The sequence below is a fragment of the Pristis pectinata genome, chromosome 6 (genome assembly GCF_009764475.1).
Source record: "Pristis pectinata isolate sPriPec2 chromosome 6, sPriPec2.1.pri, whole genome shotgun sequence".
In the NCBI taxonomy this organism is placed as follows: Eukaryota; Metazoa; Chordata; class Chondrichthyes; order Rhinopristiformes; family Pristidae; genus Pristis; species Pristis pectinata.
This window is the reverse complement of record NC_067410.1, coordinates 98,262,391-98,279,956: the sequence shown is the minus strand read 5'-3', so window position 1 is coordinate 98,279,956 and position 17,566 is coordinate 98,262,391. Positions and strand designations below refer to the sequence as shown.

The 17,566-nt window shown below is 42.3% G+C and overlaps 1 protein-coding gene across 9 annotated transcripts in view; it reads left to right on the top strand.

Moving 5' to 3' along the window:
* zbtb38 (zinc finger and BTB domain containing 38) overlaps window positions 1–15,647 on the top strand; it is a 68,521-nt gene extending 52,874 nt beyond the window's left edge. For 5 of the 9 annotated variants that reach the window (XM_052017982.1, XM_052017980.1, XM_052017979.1 and 2 more), the window contains one exon: window positions 10,465–15,594. In XM_052017982.1, the coding sequence (XP_051873942.1) occupies window positions 10,465–14,598 (4,134 nt within the window). In that variant the 3' untranslated portion in view covers window positions 14,599–15,594. Of the gene's footprint in view, window positions 1–1,461; window positions 1,569–5,960; window positions 6,009–10,464 lie in introns of those variants that run through there. The other 4 variants (XM_052017977.1, XM_052017985.1, XM_052017986.1 and 1 more) reach the window with 3 other exon arrangements.
* The last annotated feature ends 1,919 nt before the right edge of the window (window positions 15,648–17,566 follow it).

Below are 17,566 nucleotides of genomic sequence, written 5' to 3'. Positions count from 1 at the left end.
TACTTCAGAGAGTGCACTTAGACTTTTGTAAAAAAGGGAATGACAATTTCCTGAGACCAAGGAACAATCAAAGTGGATTGAAATTAAACTCATAGGTTCGTGCACACAGCTGGATATATTATAGATGAGTTGAGAACTATTCTGGCATATCATGGCTTAACTGAAGAACTCACCAAGTGTTGGTAAATGAGGTTGGTGTAGAGAGGAATATGTTGGACCAAAGGATCTATATCTGTGCTCTGTGAATCTATGACTCTCTATCACTTTTCTGATACTAGACCTCCACTTCCACCTCCTCTGCTTGGTATCTTTATGAAATAGAGTGGTATCAACCAAGTTCTTGTTGCTTTATATCATCTAGCTTCAAGTGAAGTAGCTGATAGGTCAGTCAAAATAGTCAAGGAAACTCTCGAGAAGGAAATGTTGCCAGGATATTCAAAACTTAACATGAAGCATTGCTTGGCCAATTTCTTACTGTCAGAGAAATCTCTTCTTAAAAACTTCCTGTGGGCTAAAAATTGAAACACACCGCAAGAAGCAGCTGTCCTCTGCAAAACACGTAGATTGGGTTTTAATGGTCTTTAAAGTGGAGCAAACTGTAATGTCCATTTTCTTTTAAAGCAAGGGCAACCCAATTCTGTGACCTTTTTTTTTTCTTTTTCTCTCTCTTGATTTTTGATTTGACATTAATGGTACACACAGCAGCAATACAGCACATCAAACGTACTTGGAGTGCAGCTTCTGGCAACTGTGCTTTAGGAAAACTTCTCCACATGCAATACATTGGGTCCCTTAATCTAAGCCATAAATATAGATTGTAAGTAGTTGAGGGCCTGGCACCCCACAATGTACATCTTGCTAACTTGGAAACAGACCATTTGGCCTGACTTTGCTTCCTGTTAGTTAGCTAGTCCTCTGTCCATTCTAAGGGGCTTTTAACTGAGGATTAACTTTTCAAGTGGCACTTTATTGAATGCCCTTTAGAAATCCAAACCCACTGCACACTACTGGTTCCCTTTATCCAGTCTGTCTGTTACATCTTCAAGAACTTTATCAAATCTTTCAAAAATCATTGGAGGACACACCTGTGATTAGAATGTCAACAAGCCAGATACATGGTTAAGGATAATTTTACTGCACTAAATTTTTTTGTAGTTTTGTTCCATGATTGCTGTAGTTAATAATATTATTGATTTTTTTTTCTTTCAATAATATTATTATGGGATTTTGGTTGGGAGCTTTGAAAAGAGGTGAGTCTCTGAGTGTATGCTTGTGAGTTTCACCTTGCAGAGTCAGGAGTTGGATCAAGATTTGAGTGGGAGCTTTTAAAAGAGGTGAGTCTCTGTGCCTGTGCTTGTAAGTTTCACCTTGCAAGAATCTAAAAGAGGGACATTTGCAAATTGTTTCTAGTTGATTGGCTAATTAACAGCAGCGAATAAAAGGAAGGTGGCTATAAGCGGAGAAGCCATTTTGGATGTGACCTTTCTGGGAGTGGAGTGGTGTTAGAGTGGAGCACGAGGCTTTGGCACAAGAGGCTTTGGTGAGAGAAGGAGGTGGAGGTGGCTAAGGTAAGTTTCTTTCTGTCTGTCTTTCTTTCTGATTTTTCCTTTAGTGCCAGGCTAGAGTAGTTAGAATGGCTCCAGGGTCAGTGGTGTATTCACCTCGTGAGATGTGAGAGTTCTGGGAGACCTCCAGTCTACCTGATAGCTACATCTGTACGAGGTGCATCCAGCTGCAGCTCCTTACAAAACATGTTAGGGAACTGGAGCTGCAACTGGATGACCTTCAGCTCCTACGGGAGAATGAGGAATTCATAGATAAGAGCTACAGGAAGGCAGTCACTCCTAAGCTGCAGGAGGTGGGTAGCTGGGTGACTGTCAGGAGAAGGACAGAGAATAGGCAGGTAGTGCAGAGTACCCCTATGGCTGTTCCCCTGAATACAGGTATGCCACTTTGGCTACTGTTTGGGGGGGGGGGGGGGGGGGGGGGGGGCGAGCTACCAGGGAAAAGCTGCAGTGACCAGGTCTCTGGCACTGAGCCTGGTTGCGTGGTGCAGAAGGGAAGGGGGGGAGAAGAGGGTGGTAATGATGGGGGATTCAATAGTAACAGGGGAAGACAGTAGATTCTGTGGATGTGAAAGAGACTCCCAGATGGTATGTTGCCTCCCAGGTGCCAGGGTCAGTGACGTCTCAGATCGGGTCCTCAGCATTCTGAAGGGGGAGGGTGAACAACCAGAGGTCGTGGTACATATTGGTACCAATGACATAGGAAAAGAGATGAGGTCCTGAAGAGGAAATATAGGGAGCTAGGTAGGAAGCTGAAAAGCAGGACCTCAAGGGTAGTAATCTCTGGATTGCTGCCTGTTATGTGCCAATGAGGGTAAGAATAGGTTGATTTGGCAGATGAATGTGTGGCTGAGGAGTTGGTTCAGGGGGCAGGGTTTCAGATTTGTTGATCATTGGGATCTCTTCTCGGGAAGGTACGGCCTGTATGAAAGGGACAGGTTACACCTGAACTATATGAAAGGGACAGGTTACACCTGAACTGGAGGGGGACCAATATTCTGTGGGCAGGTTTGCTAGAGCTATTGAGGAGGGTTTAAACTAGTTTTGCAGGGGGATGGGAACCTGAGTAACAGGTCAGAGGTTGGTACATTTAGTGTACAAGTAGATACAGAGTGTAGAAAGACTGTGAGGAAGGATAGGCGGTTGAAAGGGCAAAATTGCAGTTAGTTGGATGGGCTGAAATGTGTCGACTTTAATGTGAGAAGTATCAGGAACAAGGCTGATGAACTTAGAGCATGGGTCCGTACATGGAACTATGACGTGGTGGCCATTACAGAGACTTGGCAGTCACAAGGGCAGGAGTGGCTGCTGGATGTTTCAAAAGGGACTGGGATGAAGGTAAAAGGGGTGGGGGAGTGGCTTTGCTGATCAGGGACAGTGTCACAGCTGTACAAAGGGAGGATGTCCTGGAGGGATCGTCCACTGAGTCAGTGTGGGTGGAAGTTATAGGAACAGAAGGGAGCGATCACTCCATTGGGAGTATTCTACAGACCTCCCAATAGCAGCAGAGACACTGAGAAGCAGTTCGGGAGGCAGATTTTGGAGAAGCGTAAAAAAAATAACAGGGTTGTTGTCATGGGTGTTTCAACTGCCCTAATATTGATTGGCACCACCTTGGTGTAAATGGGATAGATGGGGCAGAGTTTGTTAGGTGTATCCAGGAAGGATTCCTGACACAATATGTGGACAGGCCAACTAGAGGAGCAGCCATACTGGACCTGGTACTAGGCAATGAGCCTGATCAGGTTTCAGATCTCTCGGTGGGAGAGCATTTTGGAGATAGTGACCATAACTCCTTGACCTTTACCATAGCCTTGGAGAGGGATAGAAGCAGATGATATGGGAAAGTATTTAACTGTGGGAGGGGGAATTATGATGCTATTAGCAGGAATTTGGGATTGTAAATTGGGAAGTAATGTTCTTGGGGAAGTGCACAGTAGAAATGTGGATGTTGTGTAGGGAGTACCTGCATGGGGTTCTGGATAGATTTGTCCCATTGAGGCAGAGTGAAGGAACTATGGTTGACACAAGATGTAGGATATCTTGTCAAGAGGAAGAAAGAGCTTACCTAACGTTTTGAAAGCAAGGATCAGACAGGGTTCTGGACAGTTACAAGGTAGCCAGGAGGGAACTTAAGAATGGACTTAGGAGAGCTAGAAGCGGGCATGAGAAGGCCTTGGTGAGTAGGATCAAGGAAAACTCCAAGGCATTCTACACGTGTGAAGAATAGGAGGATGACTAGAGTGAGGGTAGGACGGATCAGGGATAAAAGAGGAAACTTGTCTGGAGTTGGAATAGATAGGAGAGGTCCTTTGCTTCGGTATTCACCAGTGAGAGAGACCTTGACAATTGTGAGGATGGTGTACAACAGGCTGATACACTAGGGCATGTCGACATGAGGAAAGAAGATGTGATGGAACTTTTGAAAAACATTAGGATAGATAAGTCACTGGGGCCTGACGGGATATATCCAATGTTATTATGGGAAGCGAGAGAAGAGATTGCTGTGCCTTCGGTGATGATCTTTGCATCCTCACTGGCCACAGGAGTAGTGCCAGATGATTGGAAGGTGGCAAACGTTCCTTTGTTTAAGAAAGGGAGTAGGGATAACCCTGGGAATTAGAGTGGGAGTAGGGATAACTCTGAGAATAACCAGTGAGTCTTACTTCAGTGGTGGGCAAATTACTGGAGAAGATTCTTAGAAACAAGATTTATGGGCATTTAGAGAAGCATAGGCTGATTAGGGACAGTCAGCATGGCTTTGTAAGGGGCGGGTCATGCCTCAGGAGCCTGATTTGAATTCTTTGAGGATGTGACAAAACACACTGATGAAGTGTGTGTGTGGATGTGGTGTACATGGATTTTAGTAAGGTGTTTGATAAGGTTCCTCATGGAAGGCTCATTCAGAAAGTCAGGAGGCATGGGATCCAGGGAAACTTGGCTGCGTAGATTCAGAATTGGCTTGCCTATAGAAGATAGAGGGTGGTTGTAGATGGAGCATATTCTGCCTGGAGGTCGGTGACCAGTGGTGTTCTGCAGGGATCTGTTCTGGGACCCCTGCTCCTTGTGATTTTTACAAATGACTTGGATGAGGAAGTGGAAGGGTGGGTTAGTAAGTTTTCAGATGACACGAAGGTTGGTGGCTTTGTGGATAGTGTAGAAGGTTGCTGCAGGTTACAAAAGATATTGATAGGATTCAGAGCTGGGCTGAGAAGTGGCAGATGGAGTTCAACCTGGAAAAGTGTGAAGTGATCCACTTTGGAAGATCAAATTTGAAGGCAGAATACAAGGTTAATGGCAGGACTCTTAGCAGTGTGGAGGAACAGAGGGATCTTGGGGTCCATGTCCATAGATCCCTCAAGGTTGCCGCGCAGGTTGATCAGGTTGTTAAGAAGGCGTATGATGCGTTGGCCTTCATTAGTTGGGGTGTTGAGTTCAAGGGCTGCGAGATAATATTGCAGGTCTATAAAACTCTGGTTAGACCACACTTGGAGTATTGTGTTCATTTCTGGTCACCTCATTATAGGAAGGATGTGGAAGTTTTAGAGAGGGTGCAAAGGAGATTTACCAGGATGCTGCCTGGACTGGACTGTCTTATGAGGATAGTTTGAGTGAGCTAGGGCTTTTCTCTTTGGAGCAAAGGAAGGTGAGAGGTGACTTGATAGAGGTGTACAAGATGATAAGAGACATAGATCGAGTGGACAGTCAGAGACTTTTTCCACAGGGTAAAAATGGCTAACACAAAGGGGTATAATTTTAAGGTGATTGGAGGAAGATATGGGGGGATGTCAGAGGTAAGTTTTCTTCTTCTTTTACACAGAGTGCTGGGTGTGTGGAACGCACTGCTGGTGTAGGTGGTGGAGGCAGATACATGAGGGACATTTTAGAGACTCTTGGATATACACATGAATGATAGAGAAATGGAGGGCTATGTGGAAGGGAAGGGCTAGATGGATATTAGAGCAGGATAAAATGTCAGCACAACATTGGGCCAAAGGGCCTGTACTGTGTTGTAAAGTTCTGTTTTTTTAATGCATGTTATTCTGGGACACAGCAAGCAACATAATTATTTACCCACCCACTCTCTTTCCCTCTCTACATTTTCCTCATGAAAAATGTGTAGTATTCACATGACTGTCAAGCTGGTCCAAGAGCATTTTTAAAAAATTGGCCTGAATGACATTTATCATGTCCAATTTTGCATTAAGGCATGGGCTTGAGAGTTCATCCCTCTCACTTTTTTAAAAGTGCAGTAATGGGTCATTGCACAGCACAGCATAATCCTGCCCACAGTTATTTCACAATGTCTGTCCTCTACTCAACCCTCTTCAACTTGTGCATATACTGGTATGTTCTGCAAAGCAGAAGTTGGAGAGGTGTCGGAGACTGGTGTATAAACAATGACCCTGTTATTTGAATGGGACTTCTGACCTTTAAGTTCAGGTTAGGTTTTTTTGTTTATCTTTCTTTATTTCACATTGTCTTCAATTAACTTACTGTAGTTTTTTTAAAAATTAAACCTATTTAAACTTTTTAAATGCCTAAGACATTCAATTGGCAGTATCAATATTATGGATAGCACAAAATAAAGGTGTGTGTGGCTACAGAGATTGTGTAGGGGAGCTCATGTGGGGCATCGGCTGGGTCAAGCAGAATTCTGCTGAATATGTACAACTGTCCCACCGTTAACTTCCAGCAGAAGCTTTGCTATGTGATTCTATTCCACATCTTTCAACTTCTGTGGCGGTTTGTGGCTGAAGAAGCTGCTTTTGGACATAGTTTTTGAACCATTTTCTCTCCCTTCCCAGGCCGATTGCTGAGCTGTCAACAATGGCAGGTCTCACCTCTGCATAAGTGGGGAAGTTCAGTCAGGAATGGTATGACTGTGTTGCTTTGTGATACATTCCATGCATTTGGAGGCGACTTCAGACAATTCTAATACCCGGTGATTGACAAGTGCCTTGATACTAAAGAGCGTAACCCCTTTCCATTAATTTTAGCTGATCATATCTGGGTGAAATTGTGCCTGTCATGAAACTGGAACGGACGCTTTCAATTTTGACCTATGTTAGCATGACTGACACTTTTTTGGCATTGGATGCATTAATAATGATGTCAAATGTTGTGCAACACAAGTTTCAGCCCATAAAAACACAAATTAGAGCTCAAAGCTACAGATAACTATCACAGAGCAGTCAGGAGACGTAATATAGCATGTTATGTTTTACTCCTGATTTAAAGGGACACTGCTGACATTGGTACACCACTGGCAGTAATTCCTTGATGGAACCTTCAAGGAAAGTTGGGCTGAACACTTGGGATGGTGGAGATCATGGCCAGGGTGCACAGACTTATCCATCAACAAAGTACCTATCCCCAAAGAGTCTTCAGAGATACCACCTGTCCGATGAGCAATGCGATCATAGACACACGTTTTCTAAGGCAGCCATCACTGAAAAACATTGCCTTTCCACAGTCGGTCTCGAAGTCCACACTTGCTCAACGTGAAATCCTTCAGAGGTCCAGATGGGTTCGTGTTGAGCCTCTGCACCAGGTGACCATGGGGGAGAACAGAAAGTCTCGTCACATTACACTCCGCTTACAATTGGATGTGATCGGCACAATGTCATGTCTACCTCCACTAATGGTCTCTCACCTATTGTCATTTTCACTCCCACTTGTATAGGAGAGAGCTAGACAATGGGCAACATGGAGCAAATACCTTTACCAATACCTTTACTCATATTTGTCAATCTTCTGTAGCAGTCCCTCCCTCAGAGGTTGCCATTATAAGTATTGTAAGTGCAGGTCAAGCAGGGGAAAAGAACACAGAGATAGGCGTATACAACACATTGGAACTGATACTTTAAACAATGTCAAAATAACATGCCAGCTATTGGCAAGAGTGAAAGCATTTTGTCATTGCAGAGGTGCAGTCAATGTTAGTCAAAACCTCCTCACCGTCACGCCAAGTCGAGGCTTTCATTGAACATGTTTGACGTGTGGTGCATGTATCGGCAAACCTGCTGGGTGAGGCATCATGGAGAACGTGGCAATTCCAGCAGCTGCCACAGGCAGTGTGACCTATCCCCGAGCATACAAGGATTTTGTGCCCCCATATTTGGTGTCTTGAATCATTTAAGACTAAGTGAAATCAATAAATAGATAGACAATGTTATGATTTTCTATTTGTCAAGTTCATCATCCTGCTGTTTTTCCCTTTTGACAAAACTGTAGGTGGTTTTCAAAGACCAGGCACTACGTTATAATGTCTGCTGCGTGGCTGCCGTCTGTTTGCAGGAAGGCTTTCACTTGGAGCCCACACAAGTGTCTTTGGTCCATAGGATGCTCTTCTTCTAGATGGGCAGGCTTCGGACTGCTGCCCAGGGCCAATTGAGGGACCAACCTGGGTGGCTGACTGTGGGCATGGGTGAACATGCTATCCAAGAGGCTGTAGTGAGAGATGACTTGGTGACCTCGCGATGGACACGTCAATGTCCTGAACCTGCATTAACCTTTCAAAAGACTGTGTAGATAATGATGCAATGGTCCTCTGGTACCCTGAACATGCCACTATTGCTTCATCCTCTAAACCAGGGCTGACCCAGCACACAGACCCACTTCACAGGTGTCCAGTCCCTGCTGTCTTCACCCTTTTGAGTCTGCTGTCCACGGAGCAGGATGAAGATGTCTCTTTTACAGAAGCTCTGCGAGTCACTTCTCTGCTTGCACAGGAAAACAATTTTCACGTACTCCATTTCTTTTGAAGGAGAGCGGAATATGTGTAGCACCCCTTTACTCCTGGAGATGTGCTCATCAGCACCCTCCACACTTTGCTTGCACATCCAGCTCCTCCTGTTCTATCAAAGCTGCCAGGCCTGCTTTTATACCCTGCAAGGACAGAACAGAAGTTAGTTGCACTCGTAAGCTGCATCCAGAACATCTTCATGGCAGTGAAGGTTCATATTACAGATCAATTCAAAGGGATGAAGTAGCATAACGCCTTCCACACTACCCATGTGCCTGCTCCACCAAGCATGTCCTGCCCCATCTGTGGCAGAAATGGTAGGTTCCACACCAAAACACAAAATGCTGGAAATACTCAGCAGGTCAGGCAGCATCTGGTGAGAAAGACACAGAGCTGATGTTTCAGGTTGATGATCTTTCACCTATCTGTCCCAAATTGGCTTCATTTGGCCCCATAGAACCCATAAAACTGGAGTGGAGACAAGTTATCCTCAATCCCAAGGGACTGCCCAAGGAGAGAAAGGTGGAGTAACATTTTGTGTTATTAACTGTGTGTGTGTGTGTGTGTGTGTGTGTGTGTGTGTGTACGTGTGTGTCTGGATAAGTGTGACTGTCTGAGGTGGTAGCATTTTTAGTGCTGTGCAGCTCACTTGGACGTACTTTGTAAGGTCATGAAATTTCTTGCAGTATTGCTGCATTGTTCAGCGATCCTCAGTCCTGGAGGAGACGACTCAAGCCATCTTGTGCTAAGCTCCTCCTGATCCTGGTGGCTCTGCTGGTCTCCTTGACACACAGAAGTACTCATCAGTGAAATACGTACATCGAGGAGGTCCTAAGTTACTCCCTGTGAGTTTTGGAGTTTGGTCCTCCCGTGCACCTTCTGTCTTCCTCGTGGCAGCTGTAACATGTGGTACGGCTATTGGGCTACCATGAGATAAGTGCCTATGAGGGATAATGCCCTTTGATTGGTATCGCAAAGCATAGGCAGTTGTGCTAAATTTAACATGGTCTCATTGAGAACCACGCAGGTCAGCTTCTAGTGTTTCTGGGTATAGAATGCTCTTAGACTGCACTATTTGACCAATTTCTCAATATTCTGAGGAGGGCCTGATTTCGGCACTAAATGCAATGATACTTCTGCACAAAAAATCTGCGCAACATCTAGTTAAATTTGCTTTGTCAATGGTGGTTATTCCTCTTGCACTATTTATTTATTTTTGTAACATAGTAATTTTTGTCTTGCACTGTACTGCTGCCACAAAACAACAAATTTCATGACATATGTCAGTGATAATAAACGTGATTCTGATCCTTTCAAACTGTCACTGTGGTTCACGTGAGTTGTCTCCTTTCACTTGTGGAGATCGTCCATCTTCAATCTAAGATTTGCTGAAAATATCTAGTAATGAAAAGTCATATTCTGACTGTAGCCTCCTAGCTCCTCTTGTTTGTCTTAAATCTTGGGATGAATTTAAATATATGTGGAGCTGCAAAGCAAATAATAGTCTTAGCTGCTGTTATAGCCTCATCTGTCCATTACTCAACCTTGGGTGGATGGAAGTTAGGGCAATTTTTTGTCTCCATCTGTATCAACTGCACTGAAGAAAATAGTCCAAACTTCCAATTGCTAAAGCAAAGTGCAAGTAGATTTCTATTATATCATACACAAGAGACTGCAGATGCTGGAAATGGGAGCAAAAAACAATTTGCTGGAGGAGCTCAGCTTGTCAAGCAGCACGTGTGCGGGAGGATAGGAATTGTTGACATTTTGGGTCAAGACCCTGCACCAAGGTTGACAGTGAAGAGGGAAGATAGCAGGTACAAAGGGGACAGAACGAGGGGCTAGAAAGTGGCCGGATAGATATTATATTCACCCATGAGTTACAGTGTGGATTTTAATAGCTCCTAAACTACTATGGGATAGGTAGCTTGCCACTAAAGAGAAAGCAACTTAAATAATGGGATTAAAAAGATCTTTTTATTTGGTTGCAAAAGCAACCAGGATAGCACTGTGCCTGTAATAATAGCATCACGGGATAAAGGGTTTCCATTTGTTTCTACTAGTATGAGATTAGGATGGATCTTTAATATGCACGTGGTTAGAATGGGATCAAATTTTAATATTGATTAAATTCACTTATTTTTCTTCCAGATGACTGTCATGCCATCAAGTACAGATATCATGGACAACTCCCACAGCCAGTCCGTCCTTGGTTGCTTGAATGAACAACGCACCAAAGGTGTATTCTGTGATGTCACCATTGTTGTGGAAGACACCAAATTTAAAGCCCACAAGAATGTTTTGGCAGCATCCAGTGCTTACTTTAAGAATCTATTTTCAAGCCAAGAGTTGTGGTTGGTCGGCCATATCCTTGAACTACCTGACTTCAAGGCAGATGTGTTTGCAGAAATATTGCATTTCATCTACAGTGCAAAGGTGGTTGTTAAAGGGTCAGAGCGAGTGAAAGATCTTGTGGATGGTGGAAAAAGATTAGGGATATCATTTTTGGAAAATCTGATGCCCATGCCTCAACAACACATTGGGTCTTTGGATGCTTTGTGCAGCTTGTCACCCAATTCTACTCAATCGCCTTCTCCTGCTTCTTCCCTCTCCTTATCAGCAAGTGTTCACAACCTGAAAGCAGAGGCCTGCAATTCAGTTTGTGACAAAGGCAGTGAAGATTTTCAGTCTGTTAATGGACCCCGAATCACAAATGCGTTTTCCATTTTCAACATGCAGGATGGCAGTGACTTGTATTTTCCACTTGACTTAACAGCCAATGTCAACAAAAAAGCAGTAGAATCTGATAAGCTGTCCATGGTATGTGTTCCCCAGGATACAAATAGAGCACAGCAGAAGCCAGCTCAGACATTCGCTGAACATTCCTATGCTGTGTTCTCCTCTAGAAAAGATCAGCAGAATGGTGAACACTATGGTCTTCAAGAAACCTTGCAAGAAAATGAAAAGGCTTTATGTAACAATAATTGCAATACTGCTAGCACTGGAAGCAGGCAGGATGTTTATTTGGAAGACCAGATTTGCAAGCCAAGCCAATCACTTCACACTGCCAGTTCAACTGACTTTAAGGTTTTACGATTTAATTTGAATGCACTACAGACCACAAATGAAAGTAGTTCAGTAGGCTTTGTGCCGGTTACTGACCCATTAAATGAGCCTACCTTGAATACGCAGGAAACTACAGGTGGTGTTACTGATGCAGAGAAATGTTCCCCTGCTGGAGAAAAGATGAGCAAATCAGTGTCTAATGCTGTTTGGTCTGAAACAGTGCCAGAAATGGAAAGCCAAGCTGCTTACAGCTGTAAGTATTGCCCACGATCTTTCAGCACTCGAGTTTCATTGAATGTCCATTCCCAGATCCACACAAGCCTCTTAGAAAAGCCCCTGTCCTGCAGGCACTGTGGTAAACCATTTGTTCATCTCAAGAGGCTCCAGACACATGAGCACCTTTGCAGAGGGCCGGGAACAGTTTTGCCTGACTCTGAATCTACAGATGAGCAAGTGGAGAATTTTTCTAGCGACAATGAAGTTGCCAGAAGTGAGGAAGACCTAAATATGACTACTTGTGCTTCAGAACCAGAGAATTCTAACAAGCACCCAATAAATTTGGTACGCTCAAGGCGAGGCAGCAGCTCACCAGACCCAGAACATTTTGTGAAGGTTGTTGAGGGACACATTTTGTATTTTTGCAGTGTTTGCAAGCGCTCCTATGTAACTCTGTCCAGCTTGAAGAGACATGCCAATGTTCATTCTTGGAGGAGAAGCTATCCCTGTCATTACTGCAGTAAAGTATTTGCATTGGCTGAATATCGTACCAAACATGAAATATGGCACACTGGTGAAAGGCGGTATCAGTGCATCTTTTGCTTGGAGACCTTTATGACCTACTATACTTTGAAAACCCATCAGAAATCCTTTCACGGCATTGACCCAGGACTTCCCACAAACAAGAAAACGGCCAATGCTGGATACCGAGCCAAGATGTATCCATTCAAACTCTACAGGCTTCTACCTATGAAGCTACAAAAAAGACCATACAAAACTTACACTCGATCGAGTCCAGAAAAGTTCAACAGTAATCAAGCTATTGGAGTTTCTTCAAATGATCAAAATATGACACCTGTTGATCTCGGTAACCCTTCCATTAGTAATCCATTGTCTACTTCAGAGAATTTGCAGGACAAGTTGATCTCTTCAGAGACCATTCCTTCAGAACAGACACTTCATTTTGCATCAACCCAAGATGGGCGAAGTGAAGGAGAAGAACAGCGACCTTGCCTGGCAGGAACCAATGACTGCCAACTCGATGATTCCTTGCTTCATTGGACTTCAACAGAAAATGAAGCTAACAATAGTGGTAAACATTGTATTGAAAATGGACAGCAAGGTTTGGCCACTGATGTAAATACAACCAGTCTCTCTGTTATTAACTATGGGCATACAGCACCCTCTGTGATAATGCATAGCAATAGGGTTTCTTCTGTTATAAAACATGGAAATGCATTTTCTTCTGTCATTACATACAGTGGTGGTAATGATGGTTATCAAATGTGTCCAAAGACCAATGTAAGCAGTGATTCTTCAGATGCGAAAACAAGGAAAAGCATTGCTAAAGACAGTGTTAAACTACAGAGTAAAGGTGGCTATAGGAAGACAACGGAATCAGCAAAGGGAAGTGGACAAGCTGTGGGACCTGGGGCTGCACACAAGAACCGTTCAAGTACTTTCTCTGGAGGAAGCCGGACAGAAACCTACATTGCAAAGCCTGCCTGCCCTGGAACCTCCGCTGACAACCAGGTAGCCCCCCTTTGCCAAATTACTGTGAAAATTGGGGATAAAGCAGTTGTACAAAGACACATTGCAGGCTCCAAACTGTTCCGTCGAAAAGGTCGGAAGCCGAAATGGATGATGCCAGAAGAAGAAAAGGTGGCTGAAAATTTCAAGATGGAAGATGATGAAGAGCAAAGTATGAAGTCATCTGGCTGTTCAGATCCTACTGGAAGTATCGCAGATCCAGCAGGAGGTGCAGAAACGTGCGATGAAATGAGTGATCATGATTCAAATGACAAACTTTGGAGACCATACTATAAGTACAAGCCAAAAAAGAAAGCTAAAGGCTTTCACAAAATGAGGAAACCTAGGTGGAAAAAACAGAATGGATCTAAGGACCCTAACCATCCTGATTCTATATCTAGCACAACTGAAGAAAATGATGTTAATATCCCTGAAGAAATTGCTCATAATAACATTATTAGTGATGAATCCCAAGATTGTAGCAATCTACTTGATGATAAAGTAAAACCTATTGAGGAAGAAATGGAAAGAGACCTAAAATGGAGTGCAACCACAAAGCCTTACTCGTGTACTCTCTGTGCAAAATTATTTTCAAACTCTTCTACTCTGAAGACACACTTAAGATGTCATACTGGTGAGCAGCCATTCTCCTGTGAAACTTGCGGGCGCCGATTTTCGGTCCAAGGAAACCTCCACAAACACGAGCGCATTCACTTGGGTACAAAGGAGTTTGTTTGCATGTACTGTGACAAGGCCTTCACTTTGAGTGAAACACTGAAAAAGCACGAGAGGATCCATACTGGCGAGAAACGGTACCGCTGCCATTTTTGCCCTCAACGTTTCCTTTACCTGACTACCAAGAAAAATCATGAGCAGAAACATTTGGAAAGAAAGCGTGCTCAGCAGGAAGGGAAAGAACATGTTTGTTTCCAGTGCTTTAAAATTTGTAAAACAGCAGCTGCACTTGGTATGCACCAAAAAAAGCACTCAGTGAAACATTCTGCTCGCAAGGATTCTGAAGGATTGTCAAACTACAAAAGTGATCAACGTGCAAATGTGAAAACAGAATCCAAACACAAAAATAGAGCAGAGGCAGAGGACGAAACCCCTCTGCCAACTACGTCTGGAAATGTTGACCAGATTCCTTGCTCTCTCAATATAGAGCTCAGGCATCCCATAAGCCAACCTGAACTGGCAACTGTACCACAGAAGACTAACTGTGTTGCATATCCATGGACAAGTGCTCATGATGTGGGACCAAGTCACCTACAAAGAACGCTACCAGGGAATGGTGAGAATACGTGGAAAATTCACCAGCAAAGTCTAGATATAAATCTGCCTCTTTGTACAAATATTTCATACAATCAGTGTGACAGTAGTCATGGAGATGATGAAAGACTTGCTTTCTATCAACATTCTTCCGAAATGTTTTATAGCCGTCAGGTGGAGGGTATAGTGTACAAAGCTATGTGAAAGGCCCTGCCTTGAAAATTATGTGCTTCCTTGGGCTCTGGAATGATGTGGGGATATTCTATGAAATCCAACATGCTTAACTGAAAGGTTTCAGTACTTCTCCAAGTATGGGGAGTAGTATATTATGAAATGTTTAAAAGTCAGATTTTTTTACTGAAAAAGACACATTTCCTTTTGAATTTTCCTCTTCCTTTTTTTTGTTATAATGCCCTAATCTCCCGGAGCTCCTAAATATAATCCATTGCTATAAATTTGTTGAAACCAAAAACTATTGCAAATAATGTTTTCATTGCGTTGTGACAATGTGCAGAAAGGCAAGCTCATGGTGTAAGACAAAGTTTAGAAACCAAACTAATTTTTTTCAAAGAAACAAAGAGCAAGTAGTTTTGTTATAATGTAGCAAGTATCCAACATATTTGATCTCTAAAACACCAGAATATATTGCAAAGAAACAAAATGAAAACCATGACCAATCTAGCAGTCGACTTATTCCAGACTTTATGGCTGCACATGTATACACCGTGACTCTGTATGTATATAACTTTTTATTACAATAATATATAACTGGATAGATTAATTTGTGATCTACTCAATGTTCCTGAGTAAAAGTCTATTGGAAAAATTTGTTGTCTTGAAGATCTAGTTCAGTCAAAACTTTTTTTCTATTTTGTTACAAAATGAGACTTAAATCTTGGTGGAAGAAAAGTGAACAGTTATCCCTTTGCTCTTTACTGAACTGTCACATGCTTTAGTTTTGCAGGGTTTTTTTTGACCAGAAAACAGAGTTACAAAGATTTAAGGAATTTTCCTGTTGTACATATGGTGAATAACATGAAATTCCATCCTGTAAACTTATTGTGACTGCCACTGGATTATCGTTTTGTGTAACTAAGTGTAAAGCAGTTTGGTTGTGTCAAACCACATATTCATTTCTTTTGACGGGGGAAGGGGTAAAGTTACTTTTGGATAAGAGTGTGAAAAAGCATATGAACACTGTAATGATATTGATAATGGAATTAATTTGATGTAATAAAGCAAATTAAAGTGTCATTTTTTTGTTTTGTCTTGTTGAACTATGTGCAGCGTTCAGGTTAATTTTCCATAACTCATTTAACTTTGATCATTATCATAGTGAAGTTGAATGATAGGAAGTAAATCATCATGAAGTCCTGACAGCTGATTACAGAAACAACTTAGCCCTTATTATTAAGACTATTTAGATTAATAGTTTTCTGGTGGATAGGAAGATGTATAATTTGATTTATAAACATTTCCATTTCATCTGTTTTTTTATTTATCTTTTTTGTGTTATTTATTCAACAACAGCAACTTGCAATTGTATAGCCTTTGTAACAAGTATTTAAAAAAAACATGCCTCAAAATTGACACTGGGCTAAAAATGGGACATTTAGGACAGGTAACTAAAACCTTGGTCAAAGGAGGAAGATTTAAAGAGTTTCTTAAGCTGGGACAGAGAGACAAAAAGGTTTAGGGAAGAATTTCCAGAGATTTGGGCCAAGTCATTACCACATGTGAAGTGAAGGTCACTCAAGAGGCCAGAAATGGAAGAATGCAGAGTTTTTAGAGGCTCCAGATACCAAGGTTCATTCTGCATCTCCTCACGGTTATCAAAAATGCATCAGTTGAAAGTAAATTGGTAAATGCAGTCTCATGGTTTTTTTTCTATTTTGTTACAAAATGAGTCTTAAATCTTGGTGGAAGAAAAGTGAACAGTTATATCCCTTTACTCTTTCCTTGACTGTCACATGCTTTAGTTTTGCAGGGTTTTTTTGGACCAGAAAACAGAGTTACAAAGATTTAAGGAATTTGGCAAATATCTAAATATCCACTTTGACATTTATGTTCAATACAATTTATAATTCAAATTTCTTTTTCTAGCACGAAAGAGTTGTGGGCTGTAATTCAACTTTGGATTGAAGTAAATTAAGTTGCAAGTTGGTTCCTACATAAGAAAAGAAGCCCATTTTGGCTCCTTGCTATATCATATTCTGTGGTCTTTAACTTTTGCTAATATCTCTTTAAGGTGTTTTATCAAATGCCCCTGAATGTCTCTTTAAATATTATGCATGGATGCAGTTCTTCTGCTGCTTCAGTTACCTCTTCAAGAAATTCAGTCAGGTTTCTCGGGCATGATTTTACCCTTTTGCAAATCCACGTTTGCACCCTTCAATTGAGAATGTGAAATGCTCCATAGTTCCCCGTTTCTTTTTTCCTTCTCTGTACCTGTTGTTATGTTTGTCCTTCATCAAGAGACAAACTTTGTGTGAGTTTAACATCTGAACAATTTTATTAACCAATACAGACTGGCTTGCTTTCCCTCTCTTACAGCCACTTCTTGTTCCCCATGTGACCCCTTACATTGCCTACTGGGAACTGTAGTTCTTTATTATAATTACATAACAACACACCTGTCACTCTGTTTTTCGAAAGCTGGTGAAAATTTTCCAATTTAGTGTGATAGAGGTGATTAGGTGGAATTTATGACACTTTCTTCTTTGTTTAAAACTCTTAATCTCACAAATATAAAATTCCACCTTCACAATTCTCTGGGTGGAGGGGGAAATAAAAGGAAGGTAAAGAAAAATCAAATAAGTTGAGCTAGTATCACAGATAGATGACTGATCCTGACAGAGAAATCAAGTTACCTGAAGTTGTAGAACTTAATATTATGTCCAGAAGGCTGCAACACACCCAGCCAGAAGATGAGGTGCTGTTCTTCAGGTTTGCATTGGACCACAGACCAATCGGCCAGGGTGGGAGTGGGATGGAGAATGAAAGAGGCAGGTAACAGGAAGCATTGGGTCACCCTTGCGGACTGAATGCTGGTGCTCTGCAAAGTGTTCACCCAACCTGCATTTGGTTTCTCCAGTGCAGAGGAGACCACCTTGTGAATACCGAATGCACTACAATAAATTGGAAGAAGTAAACTAATCTACCAGGTCCCTGG